The sequence below is a fragment of the Kogia breviceps genome, chromosome 12 (assembly GCF_026419965.1).
Source record: "Kogia breviceps isolate mKogBre1 chromosome 12, mKogBre1 haplotype 1, whole genome shotgun sequence".
Taxonomy (NCBI): Eukaryota; Metazoa; Chordata; class Mammalia; order Artiodactyla; family Physeteridae; genus Kogia; species Kogia breviceps.
The window spans coordinates 97476605-97492916 of record NC_081321.1 but is presented as its reverse complement, the minus strand read 5'-3'; the positions used below and the strand labels follow the sequence as shown (position 1 = coordinate 97492916).

General features: G+C 55.9%; 1 protein-coding gene across 4 annotated transcripts in view; it reads right to left on the bottom strand.

Annotated features, from left to right (window-relative positions):
* Nucleotides 1-16312, bottom strand: part of MPPED1 (metallophosphoesterase domain containing 1) — a 78170-nt gene that overhangs the window by 45806 nt on the left and 16052 nt on the right. For all 4 annotated transcript variants that reach the window (XM_059080964.2, XM_067010362.1, XM_067010360.1 and 1 more), the window contains one exon: nucleotides 11205-11386. In XM_059080964.2, the coding sequence (XP_058936947.1) occupies nucleotides 11205-11386 (182 nt within the window). The remainder of the gene's footprint in view (nucleotides 1-11204; nucleotides 11387-16312) is intronic.

Below are 16312 nucleotides of genomic sequence, written 5' to 3'. Positions count from 1 at the left end.
GAGCTGGAAGACCTACACCCCACCCTCCACTCGTCCGAACACTGTCTAAATGCCAAGGACCCTCTCAGGTGCCACTTTTCTACGTGAGGCAACCCCACCCACCCTACCTGGTCCCCACACAGCCTCTGTTTCTCCCACCTGCCCCTCAGGCCCCCCATGGGACTCCAGCCACGTGCCTCCCTGTGGTCTTCAAATGGGCCACCAATGCTCCTGACTAAGAGCTGCTGCCTTTGTCCAGAATGCACCCCCCCCCAGACATTTGCATGGCTGGGCCCCTCCATTCCAGTCTCTGCTCAGATGTCACTTCATCAGAGGGTGATGTCATGCCCTGTCCTCTTATCCCTGATCCCCCAACATATCAAAGCTCTGTTTATCCATGGCCTGTCTTCTGTGTGTTCACTGCTACCTCCTCAGTGCCCAGAATCAGGCCCTGCACGTAAAAAGGGCTCAGCAAACACCCGTTGAGTAAAGAATCAGGTGCAAATGGGAAAACACACAATTATGATGATGGCCGCTATGGGATAGGGTTAAAACAAGTGAGAAGGGAGACACCAGACCGCAAAGATACGTAAGATGGTGGGAGGAGGGGCGGGGTGGGTGCAGTCCAGGGACCTTCAGGCAAGAGCAGCAGTGTTGATTAATTTTAGGCTAAGTTGGAGATGCAAATTTAAATATTATGAGTAACCACTACACAAATCGAAAAGGAATGTAGAATTTCCAAACCAGTAGAGGGGAAATAAAGAAACTTCAGTCAATCCAAAAGAAAGCAGAGGAGGGAGACAGAAAGCACAAAATGAATGACAGAGATGTTTTATATACTGGGAAAGACTAAACAAATATTCATTGTTATTATTCAAGTACAAACATCTTTACCGAGGTCCGCCTCCGCCACAGAAACAACCAGGGCACCGGTCTGTTCCTCAAAGGACTCACAGCTGAGTGAAACGGACATCAAACATGCACAGGGGATGGACCATTCAGAGGGGCTGGCACATTTCCTCCTCCCATGATCACAGCCATTTGCCAAATGCATCTATCTTTTTCACCTTGGCCCCCAGGAAGCTCAGGCTCCAACTTCCAGCCCACAGAGTCCACATGAGCCCCAGGTGTTGATATTCTAGGCGCTCCCTCTGAGCTGCTCTGATTTCTTTTTCTTAACACTGGCTTTACTTTTATCATCAACATTCTACCATTTTACTACTCTTATTGTTGTTATAAACGGTCTCAAATCCTGTGACACAAGGCGGGGTATAAATAAGCAAGCAAAAAGTCCAAACGAACAACAAACCACACAAGATAAAACGAAGGAAGAACTTTCAAAGAGCCCAGATCTTTCAGAGAAATGCATTTCTACCTTATTTAAACATTGAAAAAAATTTTTTTAACTTAAGGCAGAGATTTTTTAGGATGATGGTCTTAAAAAAAAAAACAACCCACTGCAAAACATGTTTGAAATACACACACACACACAACAGGGGGTCTCATTTCATTTCCAAAGCCATTCTGTTGTAAATAGATAATGAGCACTTAAGCACACCTTTCAGGGGGTTTATATATTAACATGAAAATACGGTAATTATGGCTGGCCCAAATCGCTTGACTACCACTTAGAATTCTAGATTTTTCATCTTTATTGGAAGTTAACTTTCTCTCTTTTAGCCCCTGCAACACAGCTTGGCGTTGTGAGAAATCTTTTTCGGTGAAGAATAGAGCAAGTGAATTTTTTCAATGAATCCCGAACCTCCGCGGTACTCACTCTTCCCCTAGTTTTTTATCGGCGCACCGGTCTCCCTCTCTCTGGGCAAGCACTTGCTTACCAGTCACCTTGGCTGCTGTGACTGCCCACAACCACAATTCCAACCTGCTTCCGAGCAGACAGAGCCCGAAATGACACGAACCCAGAGTCAAAGAAATTTGGGGGTTTTAAATATTCAGTCTCGAGTCTTTGCGGGAAGAGCAAAACCCGTTACGGAAAACGTCTGCATCAGGACACTGTATCCAACGAATGAGCAAAGGAGCCAGAATCCATCTGAAGTCTCCTGCACACATGCAGTGATGATTATTATGAGCGCTTTAGAAAACGAAGTTGGCCGGATATTTTGGTTGAAGTGACCACAGCAGAAGGTTTTCCTCTTCCTTTTTCGTGCGCTTGACAAATACTTCGCGATAAACACTCGCCACGCTGTGCCAAGCCTGCCGGGCTCCGTGGATACCCGTTAAGGACCCAGCTCCCTCCCCATCCCATCTCTCCCGGCAACAGCAACTCCCGTTGGCGTCACCTCCGCACTGTGGCTGGACCCCCACACTGCCCTCTGTCCGCCTGGCCACCTCCAGGCCCACTCCCAGCCCTCCCGCCTCTCCTGGAGTCCCCGTGCTGTCCTCCCCTGTCTGCTACGGTCATGCACCACCCAGCAGCCAAAGGGGGCCTTCAAAACACCGAGTCACACCATGTGCCCCGCGACCACCCCCCCCCCGCCCCGCTCTGTGGCCACTTTAACACTCAGAATAAAATCCACATCCTCGCCCTGCTGGTCAGCAGGCTGGGGCCTTCCTCCCTGGCCTCTGCCGTCACTGGGCTCAGCCCTACAGGCCTCGGGCCGCACACCAAACAACTCAGGGCAGGGCCCTCTTCAGCTCAGGACGCTCCCGGAGAGGCCGTCCTGGATCACCTATGTCAAGAAACCTCCCACCCCCGTCACTATTACCTCTCGCCCTGATCGTTGATCTGATTCACCCATCCAACCACCGAAAGGATCTTGTCTGTTTCCAGGAAGCCCCCTACTACGAACCTTTAAGCTGCGAACTTTCAAAGATGCGAACGCGTAGAGAGTACGGTAGCATGGTACTTTTATTGCAAGCCCAGGACGTCCGGAAGCAAGCGTAAAAGCAGCGGTGATGCAGTACTCTGTAGCCCACTGTGTTACTCGGGTACCTAGGCTAACTGAATTGGACGTACAGACAAACTGGACTTAGGGACGCGCTCTCGGAACGGAACTCGTTCTCCTGTAGGGGACCTACTGTGCCTTGCTTGTCGCCTGACCCTGCATTCGCCCTCGGGGCCCTCCTGGCAGGGGCTACGTTGGTCATCACCGAATCTCCAACACCAAGACAGGGAACACGGCAGGCCCTCCGCTCAGGACATGCGATGACTGCGATGCGTGTGGACCCCCCCCCGCCCCCCCGCTGTTCTCCCGCGGTCACAGGCCGGCGGGAGAGACAGACACCCAGCTCACCCACGGCGGGGCCCTGAGGTCAGCAGGAGTGTGGACCGGGAGGGGGGCCGAGCCGGAGCTCCAGGAGGGGCTTAGTTAACACACGGTCTGAACGTCACATCCTGTGGATGCAGACGTGGATGCTCAGAGGGAGACGTGAGGTCACCCGGCCGATAAAGGGCAGGGCCAGAAGTGGGCCCCAGGAGCCCCTGACTTCAGCGCTCCGTCCCCAGCTCTGCCGAAGAGGCTGTCGGTCCCGACCTCGGTCAACGGGAGGCCTGTGCGGCTGGACCTGCCGGCCAGTTGAGCTGCCCGCACCCCGGGGACGTCGGCGAGTCCCAGGAAACCCGTCCCTCCCCCACCACCCTGGCCGCGTCGGGCAGGACAGTGGGAAGGCTCTGCCCAAGGAAACCCAGAAGGTGTCCGGCCCCAAGCTTGGGGTGTACACGGCCCGGGCGGGGTCACCCAGGTCCTGTCTCTCAGGCCTGATGCGCTGGATGCCCACGGCGGAACTTCCACGGCCCGCGGCGGGTACTGGGCCGAAAGAGACACAAGTGAACCCACACAGGTAAGACACTCTGGGAAGAAGGCGTCCCACTGTGGGGAGGCTGCAAGGATGGAGGTAAGAACAATTTGTCTCAGGAATAAGACAAAAGCAGCGACTTGTACAAGCTGCCTGCCCGCAGGCTGGCCTCGCCCCAGAGGGGGGGGGGGGAAGGGAGAGAAGAGAAGGGCCGAACCTGGGCAGTGGGTGAGGAGGTCAGCGACCTCTAGCTGCATCCGAAACAACTGTTTCCCACAAAGAATAACAATTCTGTGCCCGGGAGCAGCCCCCTGCTCCCTGGGGACCCTCAGCCCCACCTGCAGCTCCCGCCGCGGGCTCCTGAGTCCAATGGCAAAGAGGCAAAAGGACGGCGCGGAGCCCATCTCTGCACCAACGCTCTGTGGCCCTTGGGCCCTCAACGCAGTGGCAAATGAGGCAAAAAACAAAGAAATCACCTCGGAATGATTTCTCCGTTTCCCTTTCTCTCCCTTCCTCCCTCAGAGATTTTAATTAAGGGTTTACTTGCAAAAGACCTAGCTCTATTTAACTGAATCCTTGGACCCCTTTTATATTGTCTTATATATCGTTTTCTGCTAGGGCGCCAGTGAAAAGTTAATTACAACTTCTAAACTCTCCATTACCAGTCCCTCATCTTCCTCCCCTGCCTGACGCCGCTAAGACTAGTGCCACTTAATTAACCAGCTCCTTGTGGTTAACCAGACCTCTCCACGCTTTATTCAACAGACACCCGCGAGCACCCCTGGGGCCAGGCTGGGCTGGGTCCTGAGGACCTGCGCGGACTAGGTGCCGTCTCAACCCTCGAGGGCCTCACAGGATCCTGCGGGAGGAAGGGGAGGCTGGCAGGACGGCCCATTTGGGGCCCCAAAGCAGCTCGGCAGGTGACGGAAGTGAGTGAAGAAGACACGGGCAGGACAGACAACAGCAGTGCGAAAATAACCATAGGTGGCCCTGATGGCCTCAGAGGGAAGGGAGCAGGGGTACCGGAGCTGTGGTTGGGAGGGTCTCAGTGGAGGCCTACGCCTTACGTCATAGCCTCTGGGGATGGGGCTGAGGTTTGGGACCTAAAAATGAGTCTGAAATCCTGGTGGACAGCCAGGAGGAGGTGTCTTCTGAGAAGACTGATTAATATACCGGCTGGATCTCAAAGAGGGCTTAGGTCTGGGAGGAGATGGAGGCGTCTGCGAGTCTGGGCAGGAGCAGGAGCAGGGGGGTACGACTGTCATCTGGAAAGAAGGGGTCGAGAGGCCCGCGGCTGGTCCTGGGAGGAGCCACCTTCACTGAGAAGGAGAACTGGGAACGAAAGGAGGAGATGGAGAAGCAGGGAGCCCAGAGAGGCAGGTGTGGCAGCTGGGGAAGGAGAACCCAAGCTGGACAGGGTGGCATCAGTCAGGTGGGGAGGCGGAGAGGAGGGGTGAGCACCTGGCTGTGGCCTCTGGGCAGAGTCACTCTGAGGCCAGTGCCGGGGGCTGAGGCTGCAGGAGCCGGGGGGTGGGAGCGAGGGATGCAGAGGCTGCAGGCTTCTCCTGGCAGGGGCGTGGGGAGGCCAGCCTGGCCCCAGCCAGTCGCAGAGAGCAGGCTTTCCGGCATCTTGTGAATCCCTTCTCGTGAACTGGCAGCTCGAGGGCATGGCTGTCACTCAGAGCCAGAGGCAGAATTTGGCCTGATGTTCTTCCCCTGGGGAAGATGCGGGCGTGTCGCCGCCTCAGGGTCAGGCGCTGCCTCTGCAGCCGGCATCCTGGGAGGCAGGTGCTCCTGGACGCTCGGCCTCTGTCCCTGCCCTCAGCACCCCCGGCTTCCAGTGGGGAGCCCAGGCTCACCTGCTGGCCTCAGCTCCCAGGCTCATCCTGGAGACTCCCACTCAGCCTCTGCCCTTTCTCAGACCCTCCCGGAGTCCCGTATTGCGACAGCCATGCCCCCACTCTTCTGCATCACAGCCCCGCCCTCCTCGAAGCCCCATTTACTGCTGTCCCACCCAACAGCAACCAGCCCTGCTGGGGACGCAGGGACCAACTCACAGTGCACCCACCCGGAGTCTACGTCTCTGTCCAGGGCTTCCCCCGGCTGAGGCACCGGCTGGCGCTGGGGGTGAGGCTTGCCCTGCCCTCCAGGGGCTGACAGTCTCGGGGGGGAGGCAGGGCGGACGGGAGGCATGAGGACACAGATAATTCCCTCCACAAGGTGAGGGTCACCACCAAGGCCTGAATAGGGAGCCCTGGGTGCACAGGGAGAAGGGACCAATGCCGCCCAGCGGGGCAGGGGGAAGCTTCACAAGAGCGACATTTAGGGGTGGGTGGGACTCCGTCGGGTGGATGAGAAAGAACCTTCCCAGCTGGGGGGCGAGCATGAGCCAGGGCCCAGGGTGGGGAACCGGAGTCTGCCAGTGTGGCTGGAAGAAAATGGCTCGCCGACCTTGAGGCTCGTTGATTTTCCCGTGTTTGTGGCGGACTCAGCTCAGGGAGAGGCAGGCTTTTTACGACAACAGCTGCTACTTCCCGAGGGCTTCTCCTTGTGCTAAGCACTGTATGGGAACGTGATTCTTCAACCCTCCCCAACCCCATGGGGTAGGTAAATAATTCTTCCCATTTTACAGATGAGGCACAGAGAGGTTGAGTGGCTAAGCCAAGGTCACACAGCAAGTAAGAGGCTGAAGCAGGGGTGAAGACAGGTCTGCCTGACTTCCGGGAGGGAGCTCTTAACCTTCATGCAGTCCCACCTCCCTGCACAGACACGACTTACTGGGCCAACCAGTCTGTGGGCTCCACCCTGCCGGTCCATCACCACGCAGTTACTGCGGGGGAGCAAGGAGCTTGCAGCACATTCTTTTCCATTTTCAGCCAACTTTGCTCTTCTTTTCACTCTTTATAGCCAGAAAGCCCGTCCTTAACAATTTTTCAGCTGCTTACGGGGACATTTACAAATCAAGCTGGTGTTTCTATTTCATGAATGTGTTTGGGATATTAATGGCCGAAGGGAAAAAGGGTCTGTTCAGAGGGGCCCTGTCATCCCCAACCCAGCGCCCCGCAAAGAACACAGACCCAGACAGAAGCCTGCAAGTGGGCAAACCGTGGACACCACGCACAGCCAAGCCAAGAGCAACGCACCCGACAGCAAATTAGAGTCGTGTAAGTTTAGCCACAGTTTCTCCCCAGTTAGGTGCCTAATCTTCTCTTACAAAGAGGGCCTTTATGAACTTTTTAAATCTTCTCCTGTCTGTCTGGAGGTGCCCCCTGGAATATGATTTTAGATGCTTTCCATGAGATCAACGAACAGGGAAGAAGCTGGTTATGAATTTCAACTCTGTAACTTTCTCACTCGGGCGCAGGAGGGGCTGGGCCAGTGGCCCTGAGAGGTGGATGGGGCCCCGCTGGCCTAGGGAAGGGGCTCCAAGGGACAGCTTCTGAGTGGCTGGATGACACCAGCACTGACCTGAGCCCAGCACGGCCCCTAACCCCATCCTGGGACACACTGTGCATCAGACACCAGAGAGGCCAGCGTTTCTTCAAAGACAGCGAGATTTTAGTGTTGCCTTTTTAAAGCTACGAGAATAATACATGCTCCCTATAGAGTATCAGAGGGAAAAAAGAAAAAGGGAGAGAACCATAAAGAAGAAAATAAAAATCCCTCATGATCCCATCTCCCAGACATCGCTTCTGGAACATTCCAGAGCCTTTGCCCTCACTGGCCTTGCTGTCTCTGCAATCCAGGCCTTTTTAAAGGTCACTCCCATACACAAACCTTCCCAAAGACCCCATGGCACTTAGAATCAAGCCCAAACTCCTGCCGCTGGCCCACAGGGCGTATCTGAACCAACCGGTGACAAACCCTCCACACTGCACACCTGCCTGCCTGCCTGCCCTCAGGTCCTCTGCAGCCGCTGTGCCCCTGCCTGGAATGTCCCTCCTACATCACCTCACTCTCACCTCCACGCCTCACCCAAAGCCACCCCTTCAGGGAGGCCTCCCATGGCGCCTCAAGGGGCTCTCAGTCACCATCACGCCCCCTGGGGCAGCACTCAGCCAACCTCATCACGTGAACGGTTCTCTTACTGCTTCTGGTGTACCCACCCATCCACTGTGTCCCCATCACCAGACGCAGTGCCCTGTCCTCACTCCCCACCATCACCCACTGCCTGGGACACGCTTGCACAGAGCTCTCAGTGAGGTGTACTGAATGGACAAATGAATACCCCTGCGGTCTTTGCTGTGTGTGTGTGTGTGTGTGTGTGTGTGTGCAAGAACTGCCCACACAGCTGAGATCGTAGGTCACCTCCACACACTTTTACACACAAATCATCTACCACTTCTCCCTGCAACTCAGCGTGAAGGCTCAGGTCAAGTCCCCCACTGCCTACTGTGGGACCAGCCCATGTCCCCTACCTCTGCCCCAAGGGGGCCCTGATCTGCAAACGCCAGCTCCTGGGGACAGGAATAACATCTACACAGCCCTTTACAGTTCACACACTTGAACATGTCCTCTGTCCCAGTGGAGTCGCAAAACAACCTGCCTCCAAAGAGGCAGGCAGGTCGAGGGGAGCCTGACCACCCCCAGTTAAAACGAGGTCAGGGAAGCCCAGAGAGGTCACAAGACTGCTGCCAACACCTGGGAGAAAGCTGACCCTGGACGTCTGGCCCCCAAAGGCACAGTCCACACCTTAACTTTGAATCAGTGAGCTTTCACCATAAAAACAAGAGAGGTGGGCTTCCCCGGTGGCGCGGTGGTTGGGAGTCCGCCCGCTGATGCAGGGGACGCGGGTTCGTGCCCCGGTCCGGGAAGATCCCACGTGCCGCGGAGCGGCTGGGCCCGTGAGCCGTGGCCGCTGAGCCTGCGCGTCCAGACCGCAACGGGAGAGGCCACAACAGTGGAGAGGCCCGCGTACCGCAAAAAAAAAAAAAAAAAAAAAAAAAACAAGAGAGGTGATACAGAGGCGAGGACAAGAGCTCAGCTCTGGAGTCCAACTGCCTGGGTTTAAATCCCAGATCTGCCGCTTACTAGCTGTGTGGCCTTGGGCAAGTTCCTTCACTCCTCTGGGCCTCGGTTTCTCCTCTTGTCAAGTGGGGATGACAATAGCTCCTGCCTCATATCCCTCATCAAGAGAAGCAAATGATTTAATAATACACATAAAGGGCACATGCTAACACTCAATAAACACGGAGCCCTCTATAACACCACCCTGAGCCCACCTCTGCCACATGACCACACCCCTGGCACGTGAACCGCCAGCCCCCAAGGGTGAGTCACCCTGCACGGTGGGCCAGTTCCCCAAAAGCCAGCTGCGGACGGACCGCTATAAACCCACTCCTACTGATGCCCGGACTCACACGCAGATTCCTCCAGCTCTGTCCCTCTTCCGTCTGAAGCCCCGCCCAGCCCACTTGAGCGACAAACGCGGACATCTGCAAACACTTCAAGGCTGCCAGGGGGAGAGGTCCCTTTTGTAAAAGCGAGACCCCTCTGCCAGTTCGCCCTTCCCGCCCGTAATGATCCAGGCAAATACGTCAATCCCACGCCAAGTGCAGTCTATGAAGAAAGCCTCCTAAAACCCCCCAGCACATAGTTCTGACTTCTGTTAAGAGGCGAGTAAAGAGATTCTCCCAAACTGGCCATGTCACCGTGCTGGCCCTCCCAGGCCCCTGCTTTCCCCTTATCTGCAGAGTCTCAGGGAGTCCCCACCCCTCTTTCCAGGCTCACCACCCTCGTGTCCTCCAAACCTCCTCCCTCCAGTCACAACACGTCATGCCACCTCTCACGTGTCCCCCCGCAGGCTTTGGCCTCGGCCTGCAGCCGCTCTGTTCCCAGCACAATCGCTCAGCTCCCCAGGCCGGGCCCAGCCCAATGGCAGCTCGCCCCAGAAGCCGCCCCTGCCTGGGAAGAGGCCACCACCAGCCTCTGCACTGAGACCCCACAGCCCTTGGCCAGCCCACCCCTGGCACAAGCAACTGTTGGGTTCATTTACTCACTCAGCTTGGAGAGGAGCACGTCTGGGCCGGGGCTACATCGGAAATAGTCCCTCACTTCGGGAACCTCAGTGCAGGGGAGCCGACATCGTCCTCTGTCAGGCAGGGGTCTAAACAGCACCCACCCCAAATGGCTGTTCCTCAAATTCGGCCAGGCAGTGGTGGTAAGGAGCCTGGCACACAAGCAGGTGCCCAGCCACCAGCGACTCCTGTTCTCTGCCTGGGACGTGGACTCGGCTCAGCCTCACATCTTTTGAGACCCACAGCAGCGGGACAAGAAACCAGCCTCGGTGAGGGTCCCCTCCTAGGAAGCAGCCCCGACCTGGAAGCAGCACGGGGCGTGGGGAGAAGCCCAGGGCAGACTCACCGACAGGAGCCCCTCCCGTCCCAGGCTTCACAAGGCTCAGACCAAACAGGGCCCCTGATGAGAACTTCCCATTTGCATAATCAATATTTAAAGCTCCAAGCCTGCCAAGGGGAGTGCAAGGCCTTGCTTGTAAATATTTGTCTCGACTGGCAAAGCCAGCCTCTCCCGCTGCAGCCACCCGCCTCGCTCCTGGCCCTCTGCTTTGCACAGCTCCCAGCCAACTGCACAGCGGGACGGCCCTGGGGAGGCGGGGGACCGTCTGGCGGCCACGAGGGGCTGCACGGGGAGGGGGGCCCGCCCTGTACCCAGGTCTCTGTGACAGCAGGCCAGTACACCGGGCAGCCCAGGGGCCATCCATCCGTCCCCTCGGGCCATGGCAGAGAGAGTCGCTGTGAGGTTTCTCTGGATTCCAAGCAAACGCCTTTTCCCAGGGGGCAGCCCAGATTTACGTCTTTCTTATTTTGGAAGAAAGCAGAGCCAGAGACAAAACCCTGGGGGCGTGCTTGCAAATCACGGCCCACCATCTCCTATGGCGGACGACGCACTCCGCTGCCTGTACCCATGGCTGCCCACGGGGGAGCCCACACCGGGCCCCCTGGGCTCCTGCTCGGGGCCACGGAGGCCTGGAGGGTCCCCTCGCGGGAGAAGCCGTCAGTGACGGTGGGTGGCTGTACCTACCAGCTGACTGCCTGCCCTGACATCACTGTTCCCAGAGAGTCATTCATTCATTCACCCATTCAGCCACTTATCTACTCATCATTTATTTACTCAGCACCTACCTGTACCAGGCACTGGGGGCTGGACACCCATGTGGACACAAACAGAGCTGGGCCAAATCCCTTTGGGAGGAAGTCTCCCAGGCCAAAAAAATCCCGCGAACAAAATGGAAAATCACAGCAGAGACAAGCGCTGGGGTAGGAGACCTCCTAGGTGTCACGGGAGAGTGAGAGGGGTGTGGCCTGGTCCCGGAGGTCAGGGGGCTTCCCAGGGGAGGTGGACAGGGGACGAAGTCCAGGGAGGGGCCGGGCAGGGCAGGGAGGAAGGGCGGTGGGCAGGGGGCCGCCCGAGCCTGGCTGCTCACAGGCACCAGCCCTTCTGGCACCTACCCAGCCACTCGTTGAATTTCTTCACCTCGCTCGGGAGCCCCAGCTCCGTGAAGTCCCCGGCATGGATCAGCACGTCGCCGTAGGGCATCTGGATGGGGTCCGTCCTCGAGTGGGTGTCAGACACGCAGACAAAGCGGGTGTATCCGGGCGGCTTGGGGGCGTCATGAGGCACTGGGTCCACCCTGTGGGGAGAGGAGATCATGGGGTCACGGGGTCACGGCGCTGGGAGCCTGCAGCTCGTGTCCCATCCACTCAGCTCGCAGCCAGACCAGATCACGTGTGGTGCAGATCCCGCCCGCATGCGTCCGCATCCTGCCCCACCCTGCTCGCTAGCCGGGCAGAACATTTTCCCCCTGAGCCTCAGCTTCCCCTCTGTAACACGGGGAGCCCCGAGGGTTGTTGCGAGGTAATGAGTGGGAAGGGCTGACAGGTACAGCCTGGCACCTGTGCCTGCGTGAGCACCTGTATGGCGGCTACAGCTAACCTGCTGCTTGACAAGTAGTACCTCTCAACCTTTTGTGTTCATTATCAGCCCCTAAGGGGCCTTTGTAGGTGTTTTTTCTACTCACCCCTCTCTCATAAAGTTCTAACACCACAGATACGCTGTGTATCTGTTCGTTTACTGTGTGTGTATCTGTGCTTTAGAATCAGAGTAAGATTTTTTTTCACCCCCCCACAACCAATTTCCACCCCCTTGGGGTGGGGGGTGCTGTCAGCCCCATCAAGGATGCAGGGACTGGGGCCCACCATCCAGCTGGGAGATCCGACTCTCTGGCACTGTGCAGAGAGAGCACAGGTATCAACCAGGGAGAGCCTCGAGTGAGGGGGGGAGTTGCGTGGGAACCTGTGAAACAAAGCACTAAAGACAGGCGGCAATTTTCCAAAACTATGAGACGGTCCGATCGGGTTTAGAACAAGGGCTTTCCAAGGTCCTGTAGGAAAGCAGTTCTGGAATCAGAAGACCAGGCCTCAGATGCCCGATCTGCTGCCCGTTACTAATGTGTAACCTCAGGAAAATGTTTGGCCTTGGTTTGTTCATCTGTAAAATGGAGCTACCTCATTAGGCAACAATGTTCAGAAAATTAAAAAGCTGCACAACTGTAAGTTCTTGGTCCCTGGGAGCCCCTGGGAGCCTCCTCGTCTTACAGATGAGGACGCTGAGCAGGTACCCCCCCCAGTTCAGGGCTCTCCCTGAGAGCCTGGTTTTGCCAGGCTCAAAACTCTGAGAAACAACGCGATGACATTTCAACGAGCTGCTCTCTCCAAATGGGGGTGCCGCTCGAGGAGTTGTGTTTAAATCTAATTATGCACCAAACCAAAAGCGGTACCATATCAGTTACATAAATACTTTTAAAGACATCTTTCTAATTATCCTTTTTTTTTTCCTCAGACAAAATACTTCGAAGAAATATAATTAACACCTTACGAGAGACGTGGGTTCAGCACGCTAATGTGTAGGGAGCATTAGCACGGCCCATCCGCCGCGGCTGCAGCGTCACATCGGCCCCTCCACGTCACCAGGCCGCGGCGGGAGGGGTTCGCGGGCCAGCTTTCTGGGCGTGGTTAAGTCAAGTTAGAATCCCAGCAGGTCAGAGTTGGACCCAACCGGGGAGAAGAGGAAAAATCCCTGAGTCTGGCGACGGCAACAGGAGGGTTCTGGAGTCCTTCTTTGTCTCTCTCATGCCTTCATTCATTCCCTCGTCCATTCAACACAACACATCCTGAATGCCTACTGGGTACCAGCCCCGAGCTCAAAGCTGGGGAACTGAATGAACCAGGCCTGATCCCAGACTGATGGTGGAGACAGACTTGGCCAGGAAGCGACGATAAAGTCACAAGATCTGATGGGGCAGCAGAGGGGCTGGGGGCCAGAGAAGCCCCGAACCCGGCCTGGAGCGCCCTGAACTTTCCAGGAGGAGGTGATGCCTGAGCTGGTCTGGATGCTCAAATCTCCCTCCCAGTAATTCCTGCCACTCCTCTGTCCTCTGGGTCCCTCCCCCCACCCCATGTGACAGTCTTGCAGGGAGCCGGTCTGTGAATCCACCTGTCCGCCCCTAACACAGCTGATTGGACCAAGGTAGCCAATCACTACTGGGCTACTGGCCTGGCAAAGAACATGAGTGAGCCAATCAAATTCATTTTTTCCTTCCTTCCTTCCTTCCTTCCTTCCTTCCTTCCTTCCTTCCTTCCTTCCTTCCTCCCTCCCTCCCTCCCCCCTTCCTCCCTTCCTTCCTCCCTCCCTTCCTGTCTTTCTTTCTTTCTTCCCTTCTTTCCCCCTCACATACACTGAGGTTGTGAGGACATCACAAGGAAACAGAGAACAAGTCAAAGAGACCAAACAAGGCGACACAGGGAGTGAGGTGCCACCCCCTGTGAGTCCCTTGTGGAGGAGCCCTGAGCGGGTCGCAGCTCCCGCCATCAGCCAGCCAAGAGCACGCGAGTTCCACGGGCACTAGTCAGGCTGGGCCTGCTGCTGGAGCCCAAGCTCTTTTTAATTAACTCTGTTCTTCCTTCCCTCTGCCCCAAGGCTTCTGAGCTCAGTGAGGATGCAAACCTAATAATCCCCAGAGGGGAAAAGAATAGATTCTTATTTCCCCGCGCTGTCCTCCGGGTATTTGGATTGTAACAAATGCTCAACCTTAAAATAATAACAACAGTAATGATATTGATGATTTCCACGGGTTGAGAGCTCATTATGTGCTAAGCGCTTTACGTGCATCTGCTCTCTTCACCTTCACAATGACTGTCTGAGCAGGGCACTACGGGTGTGCCCATTTTATAGATGAGGAAACTGAGGATGAGAAAAGGCTAACTTGCCCAGGATCTCAGCTATGGAAGCCGGTGGAGCTGGAATTTAAAGCTGGTTTTTGGTTCCAGAACTCACACCAAGCTGGACTATTTCCAGGCCTTACTTCATTTCATTCAGTCAATCTATGGACAGATGCTTCTTGAGTGCCCCCTAAATACCAAACACCTGCTAGGCACAGGACAGGACACCCATAGAGACCACCTCGTGCAGCTCCCAGAACCCCTGCCTGTGTTTAGAAGTGAGGAAAAGAGCAAGAAGAATGAAGATATGGAGAAAGAGAAAGAGAGCACACACAGGGTGGGAGGACTTGGCAGCATCATTTGAAGCCTAGATCCAGCTGTGCCTGAAGCTGGTACAAACCTGGATTTCCTAGCTAATTACGTGAGCCAGTAAACTCTCTTTTACCCATCAGACAATTTGAACTGGGTTCCTGACACTTGCAGTGGCAAAACCCTGGCTAAGCCCTGAGTTCCAGCAGCACTGTGGAGTAAGTAACTGAGGCCTGGGAAGGTTAGCGCCACATCCAGGGCCCCTGCTAGTATGTTAAAGAGTAGAATTTGAACCTACGTCTTCAGAACTGGAATTGGGGCATTTAACCTCACACCTTCTTGCGACTAGAAGAAACAAAGCAAAATGGCTATTTTCCAGAGTCGTTCTTCATGGACCAGAGAGAAGGTATGGAAACAAGTGTTCCTGGTTTGCGGGGGGTTGGGGGACAAACCCGATTTTCCCAAAGCATCTGCCTGCTGAGATGGTTCCCAATCAAGGCTGTGGCTCTCTCTGTCTCTCTCTGAGACCTAAAACCTGTCACCACCCTCTCCAGCCTCACAAGGGATCTTCCCACCGGAATCCTGGCGGCAGGGATGGTGCGGAATAGAGAACTCAGCCTCCGGAGCCTGGACCCAGGCTGGCACCCCGGCTCGGCGACTTCCTCGCTGTGCCCTGGACCCTCCCATCCTCCAGTCCAGCTCTGTTAGGTGGGAACCATCCACGCTCTCGGAGATGTCGTGAGAACGGGAAACCCCAACAAATGCCCCCTGCAGCCCATTTCCTGTGCCAAGGCCCCTTCTCAGTCTCTCTCTCCCCTAAGCCATTGGCTCCCTGGAAGTGCAGCTCCTGGTACCAAAAGCTCATGTGGGCATCAGAAGCAGAGTCCCGTCCCCCCACTACTTCCTGGGGAAATAGGGTGCACTGAAAGCCAGGGGGTGGAGGGCAGAGGACTCGCTCCTTCAGTGAAGTTCCAAAACCATGTCCAGCCACATAACTGGACACGAGCCGTGGCATTCTAGAATGAGAGAGACCTCTGGTCCCCTCCTTTCATCCTACAAGTGGGGAAACGGAGGCCCAGAGGGGGGCAGGGACTGGTTGGCGCTAGGCCACACTGCCCAAGGCTCTTTCCACCAAGCACTGGCTCCGAGGTGACCTCCACCCCGAGTCCCTGAGCCTGCCCTTCCTCCCCACATCCTGGCTTTGCTTTTGCTGGTCCTCCAAGCTCCGGGGTTATGCCACCACCCCCAGGAAGCCCTCCTTGACCTCCCACCACACTCTTCCTGGGGCGTGCACCCTGCCTCACCCTTGCTCCCTTTTCTTTCCCTCTTCCTGTCCACTGTACTAGTCTCGAGGGACAGCCCGTGCTGGTGGGGGGGGACAGATGCTTAGAAAACTGTCCCACAAATGAATGCATAAGCACGGGCTGAAGCCTGTGCCACGAAGGGGAGGCTCTGAGCGCTTAGATCGGTGGGGGAGGGGGCGCCGTTAGGAAGGTCTGGGGAAGGGTCAGGGAAGGTGTCCCCAAGGAAGTGCCACCTGGGTGAGAGCTGAAGGATGAGACTGTGTTGTCAGGACAAAGAGTAGGGGAGGCACAGGGAACAATGGAATGTCCCAGAAAACACGTAAAGAACAGATGTGTATGGGGCGTGGGAGGAACTGGGAGACTGGGATTGACACATATACACTCTTGATACTGTGTATAAAATAGACAACGAATGAGAACATACTGTAGAGCACAGGGAACTCTACTTAACGCGCCGTGGGGACCTAAACGGGAAGGAAATCCAAAAGAGAGGGCATATATGTAGAGGTAGAGCTGATTCATTTTGCTGTACAGTAGAAACTGACACAACGTTGTAAAGCCACTCTACTCCAATAACAATTAATTTAAAAAAAAATAAATGTCCCAGAAACCAGCACTGCACCCGGAGCCCTCGGGGAGAGGGTGCAGGATGCAGCTTGAGAACAGAGAGACCCAGGTCAGGGCCTGCTTCCTGCCATGTCCCCTCGGCCCCTCCCGGGGCCAAGG